General features: G+C 42.8%; 1 protein-coding gene across 2 annotated transcripts in view; it reads left to right on the forward strand.

The window, feature by feature from the left end:
- Positions 1–21,192, forward strand: part of LOC115146871 (netrin-G2-like) — a 157,706-nt gene that overhangs the window by 19,545 nt on the left and 116,969 nt on the right. For both annotated transcript variants that reach the window (XM_029688891.2, XM_065004622.1), the window contains exon 3: positions 12,176–12,819. In XM_029688891.2, the coding sequence (XP_029544751.2) occupies positions 12,176–12,819 (644 nt within the window). The remainder of the gene's footprint in view (positions 1–12,175; positions 12,820–21,192) is intronic.

Raw genomic sequence — 21,192 nt, forward strand, 5'->3', positions numbered from 1 at the left:
TGGTGGAATGATATCGATAAAGCCTTAGGCGGTTCAAATTCGGACTAGGGAGGATCCGTTACTGGCTCAGACAGTCTGAGGTGAAGAACTCACACCACCTCTAAGCCTCCCAATGATACCACTTCACCTCTCTGCCTCTTGGATCCTTGGATGGAGTACAATATTGGGAACATAGCCGAGGGTTCGTAAGTTAAGATTTCCGGTCTTTAGCCATGGGATACTTATAGCAAAAAGATAGCAGGATATCCTGTGTCCCTTGAAATATGTCCCCAAAGCTGATAAAGTTAGTTGAGTATTATTTTATTAGTACTTAGGCTGAGTTTCATAAATGGAACATAGGCTAGTGTTACATTTTCCTACAGCTATGGTAGCCATAGGCTCAATCTCCCCCTGGTTTTTGAATGTCCCTCAAACAGAGCAACTAGTGGTAAGGAAAGATAAGTAAGCCTGGGGATTGGGACATCACTGTCTCATTTGCACACAGCAGAAGCTGCCAAAGGATAGCCTACTACACAATGCAGACCTGGCTGCTGGTAATCTGGGCACACTGTCCTGTGGTGGAGCAGCAGCCAGATGACCCAACCCTCATCACCCCTCTCCTCTCTCGTTACCTCTCTTCTCTTCATAGTTTTGATATCTTCACTATTATTCTACAATGTAGAACATAGTAAAATATAAAGAACAACCCTTGAATGAGTAGGTGTGTCCAAACTTTTGACTGGTACTATATAGACGAGTGCATGTACAGATGCATACATGCAGATTCATGCAGATTCATGCATTCATATGCACGCACACACACACTCCTCAGGGAAACGGAGCCTGTAATTAATCGTGGCAAAAGAGTTAGAAAAATAACGCAGACACACACTCTCTGTCTCACACATCAGCACACACACACATGCAATACTCACACCGATACCCGCACGTACACACACACACACACACACACACATTTCATCACTCATCCTACTACATCTCACTACTAGTCCCACTGTCTCTCACACTCACCAGCATAACGACTGGCAGCAAGTTACACCAATAACAGACACACACACATGTTTCTGAACAGGACAATCACATTTCCCAACAGGGCAAGGGAGACAGAGAGTCCTCTAGTGACCTAAACTCTGAACAAAACAACATAATGCAAGAAAGCAATATCCCCATGTCTGTCCCACTGTGTGTGTGTTTTTTATGGGAGGCTCATTTCATTTGATGATTGTTCTAAACACTACATTGTGTTCTTCGGCTGTCATGGTCTTTATTCCCCTTGCTGGCAATACCTGGAAAGTACTATAACGAGAGAGAGAGCGAGAGAGAGAGTTACAAAAATAGCTACAGAACATCCCTCTTGTTGGTGTAGGTCATTTGAATTTGATTGAGTCCTATTACTTTTTAGATAAACAGCCAAATTGCATTGATATTGTGAGTGATTATTTTTTAATTGAATATATGAATGTTTGGTACGTCTCCAGTGTTGGGATGTCTCTTAACTTGTTATAATGTTTCCTCTCTCCTCAAGATGGATGTGCTCACCTACACTGAGTGTACAAACATTACTAACATCTACTCTTTCCATGACATAGACTGACCAGGTGAATCCAGGTGAAGGCAAATAATCCCTTATTGATGTCACATGTTAAATTCACTTCAATCAGTGTAGATAAAGGGGAGGATATAGGTTAAAGAAGGATTTTTAAGCCTTGAGACATGGATTTTGTATGTATACCATTCAGAGGGTGGAAGGGGCAAGGCAAAAGATGTCAGTGCCTTTGAACGGGGTATGGTAGTAGGTGCCAGTCGCACCTGTTTGAGTGTGTCAAGAACTGCACTGCTGCTGGCATTTTCACACTCAACAATTTCCTGTGTCAAGAACACTTAAAAAAATAAAGGAGAGCCGCACACACTAAAAATATTTATGTCCAACGTTTCGACAGACAAGCTGTCTTCATCAGGGTATAAAGACAAACACTGCGGGATGACTCATTTATATAGTGTCAAAATACACACAGATGTCTAATCATGGCCGGGTGTTGCCTGATATCATTGGTTAATTGTCATATTAGAAGAGCATGCACAAAAACACAACATATCAAGAATGTTCCACCAGCCTGGAAACAGCTGTTGGAAGCATTAGATTAGCATCCCTGTGGCACGCTTTCGACGCCTTGTAGAGTCTATGACCCAAAGAATTGAGGCTCTTCTAAAGGCTACAGGTGGTGCAACTCAATATTAAGGTGTTCCTAATGTTTTGTACACTCAGTGTATACATTCTCCAAATTACATATCAAAATGTCTCAGCGTATCATACTTAGGTTTTTAGTCTTTTTAGGCCATGATGACTGAGTGTTGGTATCCAAATCTAGGTCCCTCAGGTGTAGGGATCGAGGGCTCATGCATGCTCCTGTTCCAGGTTTAGGGATCGAGGGCTCATGCATGCTTCTGTTCCAATTGGGACGTGTCACATCGAATCATAAAACACTGTATACTTTTTGGACCATGGTTATTGAGTGTTCCGAGTAAGACATATGTACCTAAGGAATGAGCAAGCTTCTGTTCTGATGGTCCCGCCCAAAACAAGAACCCTACTCCTGAGGGACCTAGATTTGGATACCAACACTCAGTCATCATGGCCTAAAAAGACTAAAAGAACCCACTTATCACCATGGCCCGCTGCGTGTAGACACGGCGACAGAGTTCCATCGCGCTGGTCGTCACAGTGATAGGATCCCAGCGAGGATAATTGCTGGAGGGACTTAGCGGTGCCGGCCACCTGCCGTAGCAGTTGGCCAGGATCTCTCTGTGTGTGTGCATGTGTGTGTGCATGTGTGTGTACACGCTGCTGGCAGAAGGTAGCTATCTGGGCCAGAGAAGAGGAGAGAGTAGCAGGATAAGGAGAGAGGAGATAAGGAAAGAGGGCATGAGAGGGGGAGGGTTTAAAACAAATACACTCACAACCCTCCCATACAAAATGAAATACATCCCGTCCCTGATTATCTGAGAGACAGAGAGGACAGACAATCAGGTCATGTGCAGCTTTCAGTGAATCATTTAGCGCATCACAGCTCAGTCCCTCATACTCAACACACGCACCAGATCCAGATGTACAGTGGTGTCTGACATTTTTGTCACCCTTGATAAAGATGAGCAAAAAAATATATAAAATAAATAGTATAAATACTGCGCTGTATTGTATGCTCATATTTTGGTGGGAAATTATATTATTTTATACTAATGAAATTGATAATATTTTGGTGGGAAATTATATTATTTTATACTAATGCAATTGCTCAGAGAAAGCGATTTTGTTTAATTAGTCATATTTTTTTCTCAAAGATTGGGGTCCAAATTATTGACACCCCTGTTTTCAATACCTTTCAATACCTCACCTTGCATGTGAGCCTTTTTCAAAAATATTTTATGATATTGGAGAACATATTTGGAGGGATCTAAAGCTTTGTTCACACTGCAGGCCTTAATGCTCAAATCAGTTTTGTTTTTCAAATTTATTTTGGAATGCTGACTGTCCAAACAGCAAGTTACAAGTGACCAGATTGATTGTGTTCAGACAGCAGTCATTTAATGACATGACTACGCTAGTTGCCATAGTAACAACGGGTGTGAGTGGGGTAGGTGGTGGTTCTTGTGTTTCCCATCACTCAGAAGCTAAGGTGACAACAATGCCTGCCATGGACATTTCCCAGTTACTTTGAATGTTCAAAATCATAGTGTTAGAACACTTTTAAAGCCTCAAAGGATATGACGATCCAACTATCGAAACACCAGTCAACTAGCTAGCTGTTTAGCTTACTAGATCATTCACTCATTTATTTGTGAACAATTTGCAAGATGGTTACCTACCACATGTCCTTGTCAAACTGTCAACACTAGCTATGCCAAATAACAGTCTAAAAACCACTTGAGGAAAAATACATCAAAAGTATCATCTTTCCAGATCCTTGACATCCTTGACAAAATCAACATCTTCCAATGGCCATCTTTCGCCGCGAACACTATTGAATAGCTGTGGTTGAATTGAAGTGGGCTGTCCATAAGCACAGACCATTGATCTCAAGGATCTGGAAAAATGCTGTATCGAGGAATGGTCTAAGATCCCTCCCAATGTGTTCTTGTACAACATAAAACATTTTAGAAAAATGTTCAGTGCCGTTCAGTGCCGGGGGCTAACATGTTATGTAATCAGATTGCTTTTATGAGTAAGCGAGTAAAGAAGTGCATCCTTTTTTAAAATTGCGTAATATTATTACAGATATTTTGGCAAAAGACTTGTGCATTACTTTCACAATCATATCTTTACTGAGCATGTGTTTCCATAATCCAATTTGTTTCCTCATTTAGTTATCGAGCGAGCAGAGAAAGGCTGTCCGTAGAAATGTACCTCTGATCTTTGCCATCGATCGCTTCCGTGGTAACAAAGCCCACAGAGGGCTTTCCCGTCTAGTGGCAAGTGTGCCCTTGATAAATCTCCAGGGGTCCGTGTACGCGTGGTCTATAACCAGAACTGGCAGCTCGATAGAAAGATGTTGAATGAAAAGATAGGAAACCTGTACAGATGTTTGGCTGACATTATATATGACGAATTAAGCAGCCCTTATGATAGTGTAACAGATGTTAATCGTACTCTCCTTGCGTTGTGTTTTGTCCCAATAAATCAGCCAGTGGTCCCAGTTGAACATTATTGTCTGTTTTTAATAGGAAACAGCAGGTTAGTTGTGCAGGACTTAATGATGTTGATGGCTGTCGATGGTCAAATCTGTAGCATGAAAACAACTGTGTTAGCAGTGAGCTTATGTGGCCATTACATCGGTGCATGCTAGCTAACACACTTATACACAGAAATCATATACCAAAGCACATCCCAGAAAGCCCCTCAATCCCTAACAGGCACCATATACCCACACATGTATAAATCAGCAATGTACAGCAAACTTGTACACATGGTAAAATAGTATTCAGAACGTGACCGACCCCTTGCATCACAATTTTCATACTGGGGAGACCTGACGTTCGCGATCCCGCCCTATCTGCAAGCGGGGCCAATAACAACATGCCTTATTGTCATCGGAATTGAACCAACCAATAAGATTGCTTGAACATGAAATACACCTTTCTTTAGAGGCAAGTGGAAACATAATCAACCCTGTTACAATAGCACAGCACAGGAAAACAGCGCTACATATGAAAGGAGAAAATGGTTATCAAGCTTGACAGTCAAACAGGCAGTGCAATCTTTTTTTTTCTTTCATAAAGGTTACGCAAAGTAACATAAATAGTATTATAAACTGGGTGGTTCGAGCCCTGAATGCTGATTGGCTGACAGCTGTGGTATATCAGACCATATACCACGGGTATGCCAACATTTTATTTTTACTGCTCTAATGACGTTGGTAACCAGTTTATAATAGCAATAAGGCACCTCAGGGGTTTGTGGTATATGGCCAATATACCACAGCTAAGTGTCAAGGCACTTAACATGGGACATCAATAAGGGATCGTTGCTTTCACCTGGTCAGTCTATGTCATGGAAAGAGCAGGCGCCCTTAATGTTTAGTACACTTAGGTATGTACTTGTTCAACAATATCTCTAACTCTTAGTAATTGTATTAGTATAAAATAATATAATTTTCTAAATGTTTTGGGCATGCAATATAGCTCAGTATGTGTATTATTTATTTTATACCATCTTTTTTTGCTAACCTTTATCAAGGGTGCCAAGTGACCTCACTGTACATGCAAAACACCCAATCCAGAAACACTATAATATATTTGCGTCATTCTTTATACAGACTTTCCGTCACTCTGTCCTACGTATTGCTATACTATTGCTATCAAATTCAATCACATGTATTTATAAATATACAGAAACCCAGCCTAAAACCCCAAACAGCAAGCAATGCAGATGTAGATGCATAGTGGCTAAGAAAAACTCCCCATAAAGGCAGGAACCTCGGTAGAAACCTAGAGGTCCTCTTCTGGCTGTGCCAGGTGAAGATTAGAAGAGTACATGGCAATTAAGACCAGATTGTTCTTCAAGATGTTCAAACATTTATAGATGACCAGCAGGGTCAAATAATAATCTCTGTTTGTAGAGGGTGCAACAGGTCAGTACCTCAGAGTAAATGTCAGAGGTTGAGACAGCAGGTGTGGTAGAGAGAGAGTCGAAAATAGCAGGTCTGGGACAAGGTAGCACATCCGGTGAACAGGTCAGGGTTGCATAGTTGAAACTGGAGAAGGATCACAACCAGGTGGACTGGGGACAGCCTGGAGTCATCAGGCCAGGTAGTCCTGAGGCATGGTCCTAGGGCTCAGGTCCTCCAGGAGGGGAGAGAGAATTAGTGGGCGTACTTAAATTCACACAGGACACCAGATAAGACAGGAGAATTACACCAGATATAACAGACTAACCCTAGCCCCCCGGCACATAGACTATTGAAGCATAGATACTGGAGGCTGAGACGGGGGGGTCGGGGGACACTGTGGCCCTGTCCAAAAATACCCCCAGACGGGCCATCAGGACAGGGCAAACCAGGCAGGATATAAACCCACTCACTTTGCCAAAGCACAGCCCCCACACCAATAGAGGGATATCAACAGACCACCAACTTACTACCCTAAGACAATGCTCAGTATAGCTTATGAAGATCTCCTCCACCGCACAAGCCCGAGGGGTTGCAAAATGGGACAGGAAGATCACGTCAGTGACACAACCCACTCAAGTGACGCAACCCTCCTAGGGACGGCATGGAAGAGCACTAGTAAGCCAGTGACTCAGCCCCCGTAATAGGGTCAGAGGCAGAGCATCCCAGTGGAGAGAGGGGAGCCAGGCAGAGACAGCAAGGGCGGTTTGTCGCTCCAGTGCCTTGCCGTTCACATTCACACCCCTGGGACAGACTACACTCAATCATAGGACCTACTGAAGAGTTGGATAGCCAGACCATTCCATAAAATTTGAGCTCTATAGGAGAAAGTCCTGCCTCCAGCTGTTTTCTTAGAGACAATAAGGAGGCCTGCGTCTTGTGACCATAGTGGACGTGTAGGTATGTACGGCAGGACCAAATCGGAGAGATGGGTAGGAGCAAGTCCATGTAATGCTTTGTAGGTTAGCAGTAAAACCTTAAAATCAGCCCTTGCCTTAACAGGAAGCCGGTGTAGAGAGGCTAGCACTGGAGTAATATGATCAGTTCTAGTCAGGATTCTAGCAACTGTGTTAAGCTTCTAAGTTTATTTAGTGCTTTATCCGGCTAGCTGGAGAGTAGAGGATTGCGGTAGTCTAATCTAGAAGTGTCAAAAGCATGGATTTGTTTTTCGGCATAATTTTTTGCAAAAAGTTTAGGATTTTTGCAATGTTATGAAGATGGAAAAAAGTTGTCCTTAAAATATTCTTGATATGTTCGTCAAAAGATATATCTGGGTCGAGAGTAACCTATTACATAGTAACCTATTTGTTGTGCATCTGGGACAGTGTCTGTACAGTCTAACGGTGGTCGTTTCCTTACGGCATGTCAATAATCCTCGTTGTGTCTGAAGCAGGAGTGAAGGTTGGACAAATATTTGTACCTTTTTTTGGGCCCAGGACCAGATCCTGGTAACTTTCTAAAAATTCCCAGTTTTTCCACAAATCCTGGTTGGAGGATTCCGAATGTCCTGCTTATTCCCTGCTGATTCTAGGAATCTTCCAACTGGGATTCCTGGAAATCCAGGAAATGTAGTAATAGTTACGGAGAGGAAACAAGCATGCCACCTCTCCCCAGTGAGAGTGGGAGGTTCTCATCTAATGTGGTTGTTTGGAGAGAAGACCCAGTCGTTTCAATATTAAGTCATAGCCGCCCACACTGCAATATCTTCAATAGCAGTTCCGAGCTTCACAATCTGTAGTACTGCTGGCGTTTCATTCTTCCCCTCTTAACAGGGATTGATGACTTGAACACAGCAGGGTAGTGTGCAGTAGGGCACACCGAAGCCAAAAAGATACCACCTTATCTAGAGTATTTTGTTTTGTCGATATTTAGAAAGTTTACCAACAAATGTTCTGCTTCCATCAGACCTTTACTGGCATAAAATATAGGATGGAAACCTGGTTACTGATTGGCCAAAGAGTCCACTCGAGGCTGTGTTCAGTAGAGATATAATGTTTTGAAACAGAGGTAAAAAAAAAATACACCACTTCCAGCAGCATCTGGTCTCCCATCCAGGGACTGACCAGGTCCAACCATCCAGGGACTGACCAGGTCCAACCATCCAGGGACTGACCAGGTCCAACCATCCAGGGACTGACCAGGTCCAACTCTGCTTAGCTTCAGAGGACAGAGTGCCTCCTACTGACCCTCCAACACCACTTCCAGCAGCATCTGGTCTCCCATCCAGGGACTGACCAGGTACAACCCTGCTTAGCTTCAGAGGACAGAGTGCCTCCTACTGACCCTCCAACACCACTTCCAGCAGCATCTGGTCTCCCATCCAGGGACTGACCAGGTCCAACCCTGCTTAGCTTCAGAGGACAGAGTGCCTCCTACTGACCCTCCAACACCACTTCCAGCAGCATCTGGTCTCCCATCCAGGGACTGATCAGGTCCAACCCTGCTTAGCTTCAGAGGACAGAGTGCCTCCTACTGACCCTCCAACACCACTTCCAGCAGCATCTGGTCTCCCATCCAGGGACTGACCAGGTCCAACCCTGCTTAGCTTCAGAGGACAGAGTGCCTCCTACTGACCCTCCAACACCACTTCCAGCAGCATCTGGTCTCCCATCCAGGGACTGACCAGGTCCAACCCTGCTTAGCTTCAGAGGACAGAGTGCCTCCTACTGACCCTCCAACACCACTTCCAGCAGCATCTGGTCTCCCATCCAGGGACTGACCAGGTCCAACCCTGCTTAGCTTCAGTGCTTAGCTTCTTTTTGTTTCTGTAAAGAATGTAGAGAAATGGCGCTTTTATGCGCAAATATTGACTAATTTTACTAATTACACATTTTGTTTTTAGACTGAATTCAAAATGGATTAAAAATGTTTTTTAACCCATTTACACACAATACCCCAAAATGACAAAGTGAAAACATGTTTTTAGACATTTTTGCAAATTTATTGAAAATGAAATACAGAAATATCTCATTTACATAAGTATCCCCCCTAGTCAATACTTTGTAGAAGCACCTTTGGCTGTGATTACAGCTGTAAGTCTTTCTGGGTAAATCTCTAAGAGCTTTCCACACCTGGATTATGCAACAATTGCCCATTATTATTTTCAAAATTCCTCAAGCTTTGTCAAATTGATTGTTGATCATTGCTAGACAACTATTTTCCGGTCTTGCCTGTGACTGCCACTCAGGAGCACCCACATCTACTGTGTTTTAGGTTATTTTCTTGGTGAAAGGTGAATTTATCTCCCAGTGTCTGGTGGAAAGCAGACTGAACCAGGTTTTCCTTTGGCTGTGCACTATTCTATTTTTTTTTTTCATCCTGAAAAACTCCCCAGTCTACCAATGCCCCTTCTTTGCGAGTCATTGGAAAGCCTGGTCTTTGTGTTGAATATGTGTTTGAAATTCACTGCTCAATTGCATGTGTGGAGTACAGAGACAAGGTAGTCATTCAAAAATCATGTTAAACACTTTTATTGCACACATAGTGAGTCCATGCAACTTATCATGTGACCTGTTAATCAGATTTTTACTCCTGAACTTATTTAGGCCATAACAGAAGGGTTGAATTAATTTTTATTCATTTGTAAAAGAAAATTGAAGAAACATAATTCCACTTTGACATTATGGGGTATTGTGGCCATAACCCACAATACCCTATAATGTCAAAGTGGAATTATGTTTCTTCAATTTTCTTTTACAAATGAATAAAAATTAAAATCTGAAATGTATTGAGTCAATAAGTATTCAACCCTTCTGTTATGGCCTAAATGGCCTGTGGCACAAAATCTCAATTTGATCTATTTTAAATTCAGACCGTAACAAGTCAAGGGGTGTGAATACGTTCTGAAGGCCCTGTAATAACCATCATATCGATGTAAACCTGGAGTTGTTGGAGAGTTTCCAGTCGTCTGATGATTCTCAGTACCGATACTGTTCTCTTTGAAGTAGAATGCATAATCGATATACGTTTAAATATTAGACATGTGTAAGCAGAATGAAGGCTGAGCCCATGTGAGTGTACAAAGCTGGATCAACATCGAGTCAACTATTAGACATGTAAAAAACAGAATCGTAAGCAGAATCTGTGTGGATGAGGCGAGGTAGACCAACAAGACGTGACTGGTCGGGGCCATATCTGATTCTTGTGAAGGTTACTGGACATGCACATCGGTCAATCATACATAGACAACATGAACTTGAACAACATGAACCTGAACTTTTGGACAGGAACATTAAATAATCTGTGATAGGCACCAGTAGGAGTGTCACGCCACAAATATAATCTATGCCCCAAAGTCTGAGTCAATAAGAGAATGGAAAGTAAAGACAACAAGATTCATAAAGTGGAGTGACGATGTAAGGGTGTTAGGGTAAGACTGTATAAAAGCCAAATACTAAGAATGAAGAGTCGGTTGTTCTATGGAATTGCCCGGCTCTGTTACTTTGTAATAAAGTCTAATTGAATTTACAAGTTCCGGTATGTGTGAAATATTTTGATTCCATAATTCCACAACAGAGTCATGTGATGACATGTTGTATGGTTCTCCCACTACGACTCGGGAAAGCATGCAGTTTATTAGGCTACAGATGAAATAAGATGAACTTCACAGGGCGGTGAAAAGTGTAAGGTGAGAAGCTTTGATGCTCCTTTCCAATAAATATCGAGGGTTTTATTCTGGTGACATGATGATGCTTGGCTGTCCTATTTACAACTTAAAATAATCTCGCTCTTATGTCCATAATAATCTAAACTGTATCTGTAAACTGTTAGCTAGACGTGCCAAAACCAGAGTGGGCACAAAACTATCAGTAGAGTTGAATTTGTATTTGTATTTTTTTTATCTGAACATGGGGAATTTAAACGCAAAATCATTTTTATGTGCGCTATGTCGTCACGCACAGACTTTTATCCTGAGGCTAGGATCTGAGTACCTCAGGCGGCAGGTAGCCTGGCGGGTAGGAGCGTTGGGCCAGTAACCAAAAGCTTGCTGGATGAAATCCCTGAGCCAACAAGGTAAAAATCTGTCTTTCTGGCAGTAAGCAAGTCAGTTAAGAAGAGGAGTTGGGTTAAATGCACAAAACACATTTCAGTTGAATGCATTCAGTTGTACAACTGACTAGGTATTCCCCCTTTCCCTTCTTCTGAGAAGTTTCTCTTACCCTAGCACCACTAGATTTTGCATATGCTTGTTTTTTTTCTCTTAGCTCAGTGTCATCATAAATCAGATGATTTATAAACTCAGCCTGCACAGTAAACCTTATTTTGTTATTAGTGTGGGTTTGACTGACTGGTTAGTTTTTTGTACAGGCACAGTTCACCAACTTGATTAAGCATGAAATCATTTACTTTTCACTTTTTTAAATTTCATATTAAATGTTTCGGTTTAAGTTTTAGGATGAATGCCAGGAGCATGAAAGTAGGTTACAGGAATTTATATAGTCCAGGATTTTGCATTTTTTAATGATATTTGTGGACAAAAATGCTTGATTTTCCTGCGTAAGTTCTGACATTTTGCATGCAATATGTTGGTTAAGAGGGGTTTAGGGTAACGGGACCATGTGACTGTCTGCCAGTAGGTGATTTTGTCAAATCTCTAACGAGGGAAAAGGATTGTTGATGTGAGGCTCGATTGAACCAAATTATGCAGTAAAGTGCAGTGATTGGTTGAAATTGCAAGCCCTCTATTTACTGCGGTGATGATAATATTGTGATGATTTGACTGTTTTATGCGGAAATAGTTGTGATTGGTCAAATTTGCTGGGAAATGTTGATTTTGCTAAAGACAATTGTGATTGCAGAATCCTAGAGGGACTGATGATAGACTATATTCCATTTCACCTAACACTTGAGAATCATTTAGTGCATCCATTTACTGTCTGTCCACTGACTCGTTTGTGTTCTTTTGACTCTGCAGGAGAACCCGTATCTGTCCACTGACTCGTTTGTGTTCTTTTGACTCTGCAGGAGAACCCGTATCTGTCCACTGACTCGTTTGTGTTCTTTTGACTCTGCAGGAGAACCCGTATCTGTGCAGTGACGAGTGTGACGCCTCCAACCCGGACCTGGCCCACCCTCCTCAGCTGATGCAGGACCGCGAGCACACCGGCCGCATCACCTACTGGCAGACAGTCACATGGGCCCGTTATCCAGAACCCCTCTTGGCCAACATCTCCCTAGCCTGGAACAAGAGCCTGGAGCTGACGGACGACATCGCCATTACCTTTGAGTACGGCCGCCCCACCTTAATGGTGCTGGACAAGTCCATGGACCACGGCCGTACCTGGCAGCCCTACCAGTTCTACGCTGACGATTGTCTCGAGTCCTTTAACATGGCACCAAAGCGCGTCCCCGATCTATCACCTGCAAATATTACTCTTGTCATCTGCACCGAGCAGTTCTCACGCTGGGTGGGATCGAAGAACGATAAGAACGTAAAGTTCGAGGTTCGGGCGCGCTTCGCAGTGTTCGCCGGGCCTAGGTTGCTCAACATGGACAGCTTGTACACCCGTATGGAGAGTATGAAGGGCCTGAGGGAATTCTTTACCTTCACTAACCTCAGGCTGAGGCTGCTCAGACCGGCCCTGGGGGGAACCTACATGCAGAGGGACAACCTGCTCAAGTACTTTTACGCCATCTCCAACATCGAGGTGCCCGCAAGGTAAGATTGAGTTGCTGTTAAATGGGATAGAGAACAGCGTCAAGGTATGATTGAGTTACTGTTAAATGGGATAGAGAACAGCGTCAAGGTAAGATTGAGTTACTGTTAAATGGGATAGAGAACAGTGTCATGATCAGTACGGTGAAACAGAGTGAAACGGGGACGTTCTACCTGAACTCGTCCATTTTCTGATGCTAATGTTCTGCTACGTTCTACTACGGTTTGCTCTCTACTGAGCAGGACCAAGGTGTTTTATAGAGAGAAGTGTTGGCTGCTGGGTAAATTACTTTACTTCAAGGTTCATACACTGAAAATAGGTCAAACACCTGAAACGCTACTCTTATTGTTAGTTTAGAAAGCTATAATTAAATCACTGTTACATTCATACCCACTTTAACACTCCCCAACATACATAACCACACTAATCATAGGTCCTTTACACTGATCCTCTGTTACTCCCTGTGCATGAATCCTGTCGCTGTCATTGGTCTACTAAGGCGTGATGATGAACGACGCTAACACATGGCCTCGGTGGTCTTAACATAAATCTGTGTCCACATCTACTGTGGCGCCGCGGGGCCGGGCAGGAACTGGGAACCTCTTACACGGCAACTTTGTGACAGGGAGAGATGGCTTTCGCTGTTGCACCGCCTGCTTAGCATCAACAAGCCATTTCTCCCTCCTCTCAAAATTATTATTCCAATCAAAATGGCAGGGTGACATTTGAAACGTGTGAGTGAGGGATTGTGTTGAAGAAGTGTTGGTTGACAGAGGTGATGAGAGAAGAAGAGGAGTAGAGGGGTGTTTGAGGTCTTGAGTGGATGCTGACACAGCACTCCGGTCCCCCAGGTAGCTCTGCCACCCCCCGGCCTGTGGTTAGAAGCAGGAGCAGGCCTGGAGGTATTGATCACAGACACTTTTCATGCTTAGCATGGAGATGCAGAGGGAAAAGCTGAGCAAGCGATAGAGAGAAAGGTGTAAAGAGGGGAGGGATATACAATTGCACATGGTTGGGCTTGGAGTTTTTCCTGACCACAAAGAGCCTAGAGTATCCTGGTTACTTTCTGGTCACTTGGTCAGGAATAACTCCTGACCCAATCTCCCAAACCCAACAACCCTGCCCAAGCCCCTTTGCCCAATACTTAACATACCAATGTTGCGCAATTTCCCCTAATCAAATACATCAGTTGTTTTGTGATTTCTCGCTAGAGCAACTGAACAACCTCATAAACGCGTCTGCTAGTTAAATGTCCATATAATATTATAATTTCCTTACCTACAGAACATACCTAATTTCTCAGTCTCTCCCTTTACATCCAGATCGAGCAAAGAAGCTATAACTGTACTGACTATGCTGCTGTATCCGGTAACAAGGGGACCCAAATAGCCCCCATAGAAATGACTGACGCCTGATGTCTTCCTCCATCCCCACCCACACCGCCAGTAACACAATCACTGATCAATGCTGTTATTCTGGGATTGAATGGAGGGAGGGAAGGAGGGAGGGAATATAGGGTGATGGGGGTTGGTCGGTCAATGGGCCGGTGGACACTACTGTATAATCGGAGGTGTCTGATGATTACCGTTGGATATCGATTTCCGAAGGCCAGACGATTAGTCAATGTTCCCTCGGGACAATAGGGCTGAGCCATCTCATCTGAGCCATCTCATCTGAGCTATCTCATCTGAGCCATCTCATCTGGGCCATCTCATCTGAGCCATCTCATCTGAGCCATCTCATCTGGCACGGGACATATTTGGATTTCCAAACTGCTCGGGAGAACATTTTAATCATGAATAATGAATATTCCCCCCCGTTGCAGATGCGCTCGCTCTGAAATTGGTTTTATATTATAAAAGAAGACCAAATGGCTCCCTAGTCCAGGTAGCCGCCGTAATGACATAGGGTGGTGATATCGACAGTGGGAAGAGGTAGAGAGTCCTTTCTCATGTGGCCCCTGCACTCCCCACTCCTGGCCCCTTCAGCAGCAGCTCAGTGACTGAACACTAAACAGTGAAAGGTAATAATCAGTCATTTAGCAACTTGGATGGGAGACGAGGTTGTTGGAGATCATACAGGGTAGAGGACAGTACAGGGATGGAGGGATGAAGAGGAGGGGAACAGAGGATAGAGAAGGGGACAAGGAGGGAGAAAGAGAAGAGAGAGGTTTGGGGAGGGACAAGGAGAATGACAGAATAGAGAGATGGAGGGCTGATGAGGAGGGGGACAGTGAAGAGAGATTAGGGTGGTGGAATTGGAGAGAGGGTTAGCAAGGTGGTGGAGGGACAGAGGGGTTGGGATATTTGGATAGATTGATTCTGATTGTTCCATTTCCCCTCAAGGGTTGAAGAACTATCTGTTTATGTATTTTTCTGTTCTTCACTTATTATTGGTCTATATTCCCCAAGAGATGAAATCATTTCTATACTACTCAGGTACTGTACATACACCTTCCTTGGTCATACTGTATTGATCAGGCCCTATAAGAACGGTGCTCTCTCACTGTATAACCGGAACTCTGACTCTCTCTCTCCCCTCTTCATCTCCCCATCTGTCACTGGCTATCCAGAGCTATGGAGTGGAGAGGGGTGGGGGGGGGGGGGGCTGCTTTACAACGACCATTCTAAACCATTCTAGAATGTATAATGTATTTGGATTAGGACTGTGCACAGACGTGGATTGGGCCTTTCTAATGGAATAGGCAGCAGGTCGTTGAGTGAGTCTGTATAATGGAATCGATGTTCCGGCTTAGAGCCATACAGGAAGAATAGAAAGAGCCACCTAAGTGGATTATAGGCCCAAGACAGAAAGCCCTGCTGTGGCCAGAGACGGATGAGGATGAGGGCAATGAGGGTGAAGACCTACATTTGTCTCCCTGGTAATCTGACAGAAAGCATAAGGCAGGGTGGCAGGCTATAGGTGGCATCAAGACGTCTGTTAAAAGGCACACAGAGGGTTTCTTTTTCCTGTCACAAAGACACCTGCGCTGTGAGCTAATGCATAGTGTAAACAAAATTATATCTGCAGCGCGATTTATGTTGTAGCATTTCTTTTTATCAATTACAACGAGGAGAAACTTAAATTTAAGCGCAGATTTACGGAGCATTTACACTATACAAGCAGCACTTGCCCAGCCCAGCATCGCCCTCATGTGGGTGCCAGCAAGCAAGCAAGCTAGTGCTACGTATCAACAGCCATTGTCAGACAATCCAGTAGGGGTCGGAAGCTATTGTGAGCATCAATTGGTAATTTACGTCATGATATTGCAGAGTATTTTTTTTAGAATGTTCAGCTTTCACCCAACTTTAGTGCAGGTTTAGCTTTCTCGCCTATGCTCGCATCGCTCAACGGTTCCCCCGACCACTTTGCTTCTCTCACTTTCCTTTAATTGAAAGTGAATGGCTTCCGATATTTCACCACACGATGCCCCTTCCTAGTTTAAATGGCCAATTAGTTAAAGCGCGCTACACGCGCCACAAGCACTGCAATCGCGAGGTATAGTATTCTACCATTATTTTGAATGTTGCAGTGCAGTGCGTTAGTTTACAGCGCAGCTGTTTAAGCAAAATGAAAATGTTGCCCAAAGACTTTCTTAGTTGAGTTTGAACAGGCCCATTCCCAAGTTGAGGGAACAACTCTTCTTTTAATACATTTTTTCTTTACCTTCTCAACACGCTGGAGACACCTCAAACCAAGTGACCATATGATGTTAATGCTAATGAATCGGAGTAGTGTTTTTCAGATGAACATGTTGTATCGTGCTTGTTTGGCGTGTTTGTCTCTTGGCCATGTGTATCTCCCTTTGATACCTGGGCCCCCTGCTGAGTGAGATAATGCGCTCTTGGCTCCCTCAGTCTCCTTCTACCCAGCTGTTTGTGCTGGTAGGGCGGAAACGGATGGAGCTAGGCTTCTGCAAGTTTGGGGGAGTGTGGGGTGGTAGGGCTGAGGGTTGTAACAGGTGCGGCTACGCCTGGGGTACTACAAGTTTAGGGGACGGGGGGGGTAGGGGTGGAATGGGTGAGGCTACTGCAGGTTTGGAGGACTGGGGAGTGGGGGGCTGAGACCTTCCTTGATTTGAGGGATATTTCTTGTTTTATTTATTTTATTTTTTACAATTTGCATTTGTTTATGCCGATCTAAAATAAGACATACATCTCTAGTGCTTTAGGCTAGAAACAAGCTGTGAAATGCCAGAGGAAGATGCAACATTCAGAAGCTAAGCTACAACCTTCTAAAGTTGAAAAGTCTAAGTGATTGGGCTTTGCTTGGGAAGAAATCTTATACAATGTGTGACTCTGTCGCTATCAATTGATCAAATCACTTTCTGTAAAATAGAATGTGTAATTAAATTGAGCGTTCATATGAACTAAGGGCTGTTCGGGTGGGAGGAGAGGCGGGGGGCTTAACATTACCTTCATGGCTCAAAGACACAGTACATCTGGGTATTGCAGATAGGACTGTATTTGTTTAACAGGCCTGTGTAAACTTTGTGTGATAGGAAGTTATGTGTGACATTCAAGAGCTCTGTGTGAGGTACATATGTGGGTGACAGATAAGGCTATGTGACAGGTAGGTTTGTATGTATTATGTGAAAATGACAGGTTGTGAGTAATTTTGGGTCTCAAAGCTCTGTCTACTTTACCTCCTGTGGAGAATGAAGGATTGCTGCTAGCCCTTTGTTGTTTCTCTGTTTCACAGCACTCTTTTTTTAGGACTTGATTATCGATGTTATTGGAACTTTGTCTTTGGAAACTGCCACACTGACTGGGTTTTGAATTATGCCAAAGTTTTCTTTGGTGTCCTTTACCTTGTGAAGGTGAGGGGAGAGGAGGTAGAAACCCATATAGGGAGGGAGGGAGGGAGGGAGGGGGGGAGATAGATGTTGAGATGATGAACCTCCAGTATAGAAGCATGGTACTGGGCTGTGTGATTTTGTGTTGAATTATGGTGTGTGTGTGTGTATGTGTGAAGCTCTGTAAGTGTCATCCAACACACAGCTGCCTACATGGTGAGTGAGTAGCATTCCACCTCCAAAACTGATAATGAGGTTATACGTGACTGCAGTTCCACCAAAAATATGTTAAGATCTCAGGTAATAAATTTAAGTTAACACAATGATTTCTGGATATCTGATCTCATATCATAACATTTTTTAAACATTTTCTGTTGATATATTTTTAGCATTTCATTCCAACTAGAAAATGCAAACATACTGTATCTTACGTGTGAGAAGTGTCTTGGAAAGATACATTCTACACATGCATTAATGCAGATAAGGTGGGACCATTCTAGCCAATGAGAGGGCAGATACGAGTGTGAACCACAGACACAACACAACTCCGATATAAAGTGTTTTTTTTCCAAAGTTGCCGAAATTCCACACGTCTCCATTTATATCAGTGCATTCCTAACAACCTAACCATTACGAAACATCATCTTGATCAAATAAACCTCACGTAGCAAATTAGCAACAACAAAAAATATGTTGACCAAATTCGACATGGTCATTGAACTCTGTACAATATCCCTCACTTCATGGTTTTATTTTCGTGGACAGATTTTGTGCGGAGTAGACCCACGGCCGGCCCGCTCATTAGACAGGATTAGGGCTGACAGATTAACAAGTGCGGCATTTTCTGAGCTAAATTGACCAAGACGCACCTCCAACAACAACACATAAAACCTCAGACAAGTCTGCCTAAAAACAATGACAATTTCTCTCAACCAGTGGCATATGGGCGTTTTAGGTGAGCGCAGATGCTGAACATTGATAGCAGTGCCCACTTTGTCAAAGGCAGGGGGGGCAAAATATTTTGTTTGTGCTTTCCAAGCGCGCCTCTCCAGGGTCCTGTTGGAGAGACGCATCTCCACCAACGTTCCTTCAAAAACATAATCTATCATAAATCATGTAGCAGATACAGGATATGGTGGAAAGAATATGTGGCCTTTTCTGTAGCCTACAGGCTGGAGATAAAATGTATGACAATGTAATGAGACGGACACTTCGTGCAGCCGATCAAATAGCCTAACCTCAATGTAATGAGACTTTTTACATCGTGCAGCCGATCAAATAGCCTAACCTAAATGGCGTTCTTCTAATAAAGACTGTTCCGTCAACATATCCTAAAAACAGGACAGGTCCAAGTAAAATTGACAATATGGAATGGACAATCATTCCATATTGTCATGGTCATGGTTTTAAATGTACCTCAGTAAACATGGACTGATGCTGATGCCTTTTGGATGTCTTTTGGTGCAGTTTCGGATCGGCCTTGATTTCGACATCCATGGACTTTGGTTTTTGGTCCTAGACGTCTATGTTTGGTTCAGATTTGGTGCAGTCCAGACCAGGATTGATTTCAACGTCCACAGACATAGATTTTTGGTCCGGGCCAGACCAAATCTGATCCAATCATAGGCTTTCGATGTTTGGTTCAGATTTTGTCCTGTCTTGATTTGGCCCAAACATAGAAATCTATAAATGACTTATATTCAACTTTCATTCAGAACCAAAAATGTACCTGATTTCAATGTAAAATACGTATTTTTTAACGTCTAGAAAATATGCCTTTTCATCGTCTTGGAAAATATGTCTTTTAGACATCTTTTCAACATAATTTTGCTCACTGGGACTATTCTAGTTTTGCAGGGGGTGGCATTTTTTGGTCTTGCCTATGGTGGCAGAAGGGCAAGGATTGGCCCTGAGTAAACCCTGTGGCTTTCCACGCCCCTTATATGTTACCCCAGGCAAGCTCCTCCCCTCAGAGGTTAACTTCCAGCTAGAGAGACAGCTTTCTCAGAAAACAGATCGCTCTTTAAATCATTCATGAGAGGGCTCTTCGGGAACAGAAAGACATGCAGAAAGGAGAGGAGAGGAAGGGCAACAAAGCGGCAATGAGGTGTCATTCTTCCTCTCATATGCAGTGATTTATGACACAGAGGTTGTAACTGATTTGATAATCACTGGTTATTTCCCCTCCAAGGCAGGAGAATGTAAGAAGTCAGCGTTTTTTTATTTTATGTTTGTTTTTTTGGTTCTTCTCCTCTTTCAGTGAATCTTGCTTTCTTCTCTATGCTTCACACACACACTTACACACACGCACCCCCCTTCTTCCATAAATATCCTTTTAAATTCACATACACAATACATATTTTTCCTCTCTTCCTTGTGGTACTCTATGGAGTCAATTTGTTCAAAAGAATATGCCCAAAATAAAAAATTACGTAAAATATATATTTTTAATTGTAAGTGAAAGTGATGCACATTGAGAAAAAAAAAATATATACATTACCAGTCAAACGTTGACACGCTACTCATTCAAGGATTTTTCTTTATTTGGACTATTTTCTATATTGTAGAATATCAGTGAAGACATCAACACTATGAAATAACACATATAGAATCATGTAGTAACCAAAAAAGTGTTAAACAAATCAAAATATATTTTAGATTCTTCAAAGCAGCCACCCTTTGCCTTGAGGACAGCTTTGCACACTCTTGGCATTCTCGAGCCCTTGGACTCCCGAGCACCGAGTTTGGGAAACGGAGCATTATGCACTATTGTTTGTAGGCTATTGACAAAATAATCTCAATTTAATCAATTTGAAATTCAGACTGTAAAACAACCATGTGGAAAAAGTCAAGTGGTGTCAATAGTTTCTGAAGGCTCTGTATGTAAAACAGTCTGTACACTTTATTCAGGTGAAGAGTGTTCAATGACTATGTAATTAGATCTCTAAGGTGCAGGGTACAGGTCGACCAATTAGGATTTTTCAATGCCGATACCAATACCGATTATTGGAGGACCCAATAAAAGCCGACACCGATTAATCGGCCGATTTTTATATATATATTTGTAATTATGACAATTACAACAATAGTGAATGAACACTTATTTTAACTTAATATAATACATCAATAAAGTCAATTTAGCCTCAAATAAATAATGAAACATGTTCAATTTGGTTTAAATAATGCAAAAACAAAGTGTTGGAGAAGAACGTAAAAGTGCAATATGTGCCATGTAAGAAAGCTAACGTTTAAGTTCCTTGCTCAGAACATGAGAACATATTAAAGCTGGTGGTTCCTTTTAACATGAGTCTTCAATATTCCCAGGTAAGAAGTTTTAGGTTGTAGTTATTATAGGAATTATAGGACTATTTCTCTCAATACCATTTGTATTTCGTATACCTTTCACTATTGGATGTTCTTATAGGCACTATAGTATTGACAGCCTAATCTCTGGAGTTGATAGGCTTGAAGTCATAAACAGCGCAATGCTTGAAGCACAGTGAAGAGCTACTTGCAAGTGCCGTTTGAATGAATGCTTACGAGCCTGCTACTGCCTACAACCGCTCAGTCAGACTGCTCT

The sequence above is a fragment of the Oncorhynchus nerka genome, linkage group LG19 (assembly GCF_034236695.1).
Source record: "Oncorhynchus nerka isolate Pitt River linkage group LG19, Oner_Uvic_2.0, whole genome shotgun sequence".
In the NCBI taxonomy this organism is placed as follows: Eukaryota; Metazoa; Chordata; class Actinopteri; order Salmoniformes; family Salmonidae; genus Oncorhynchus; species Oncorhynchus nerka.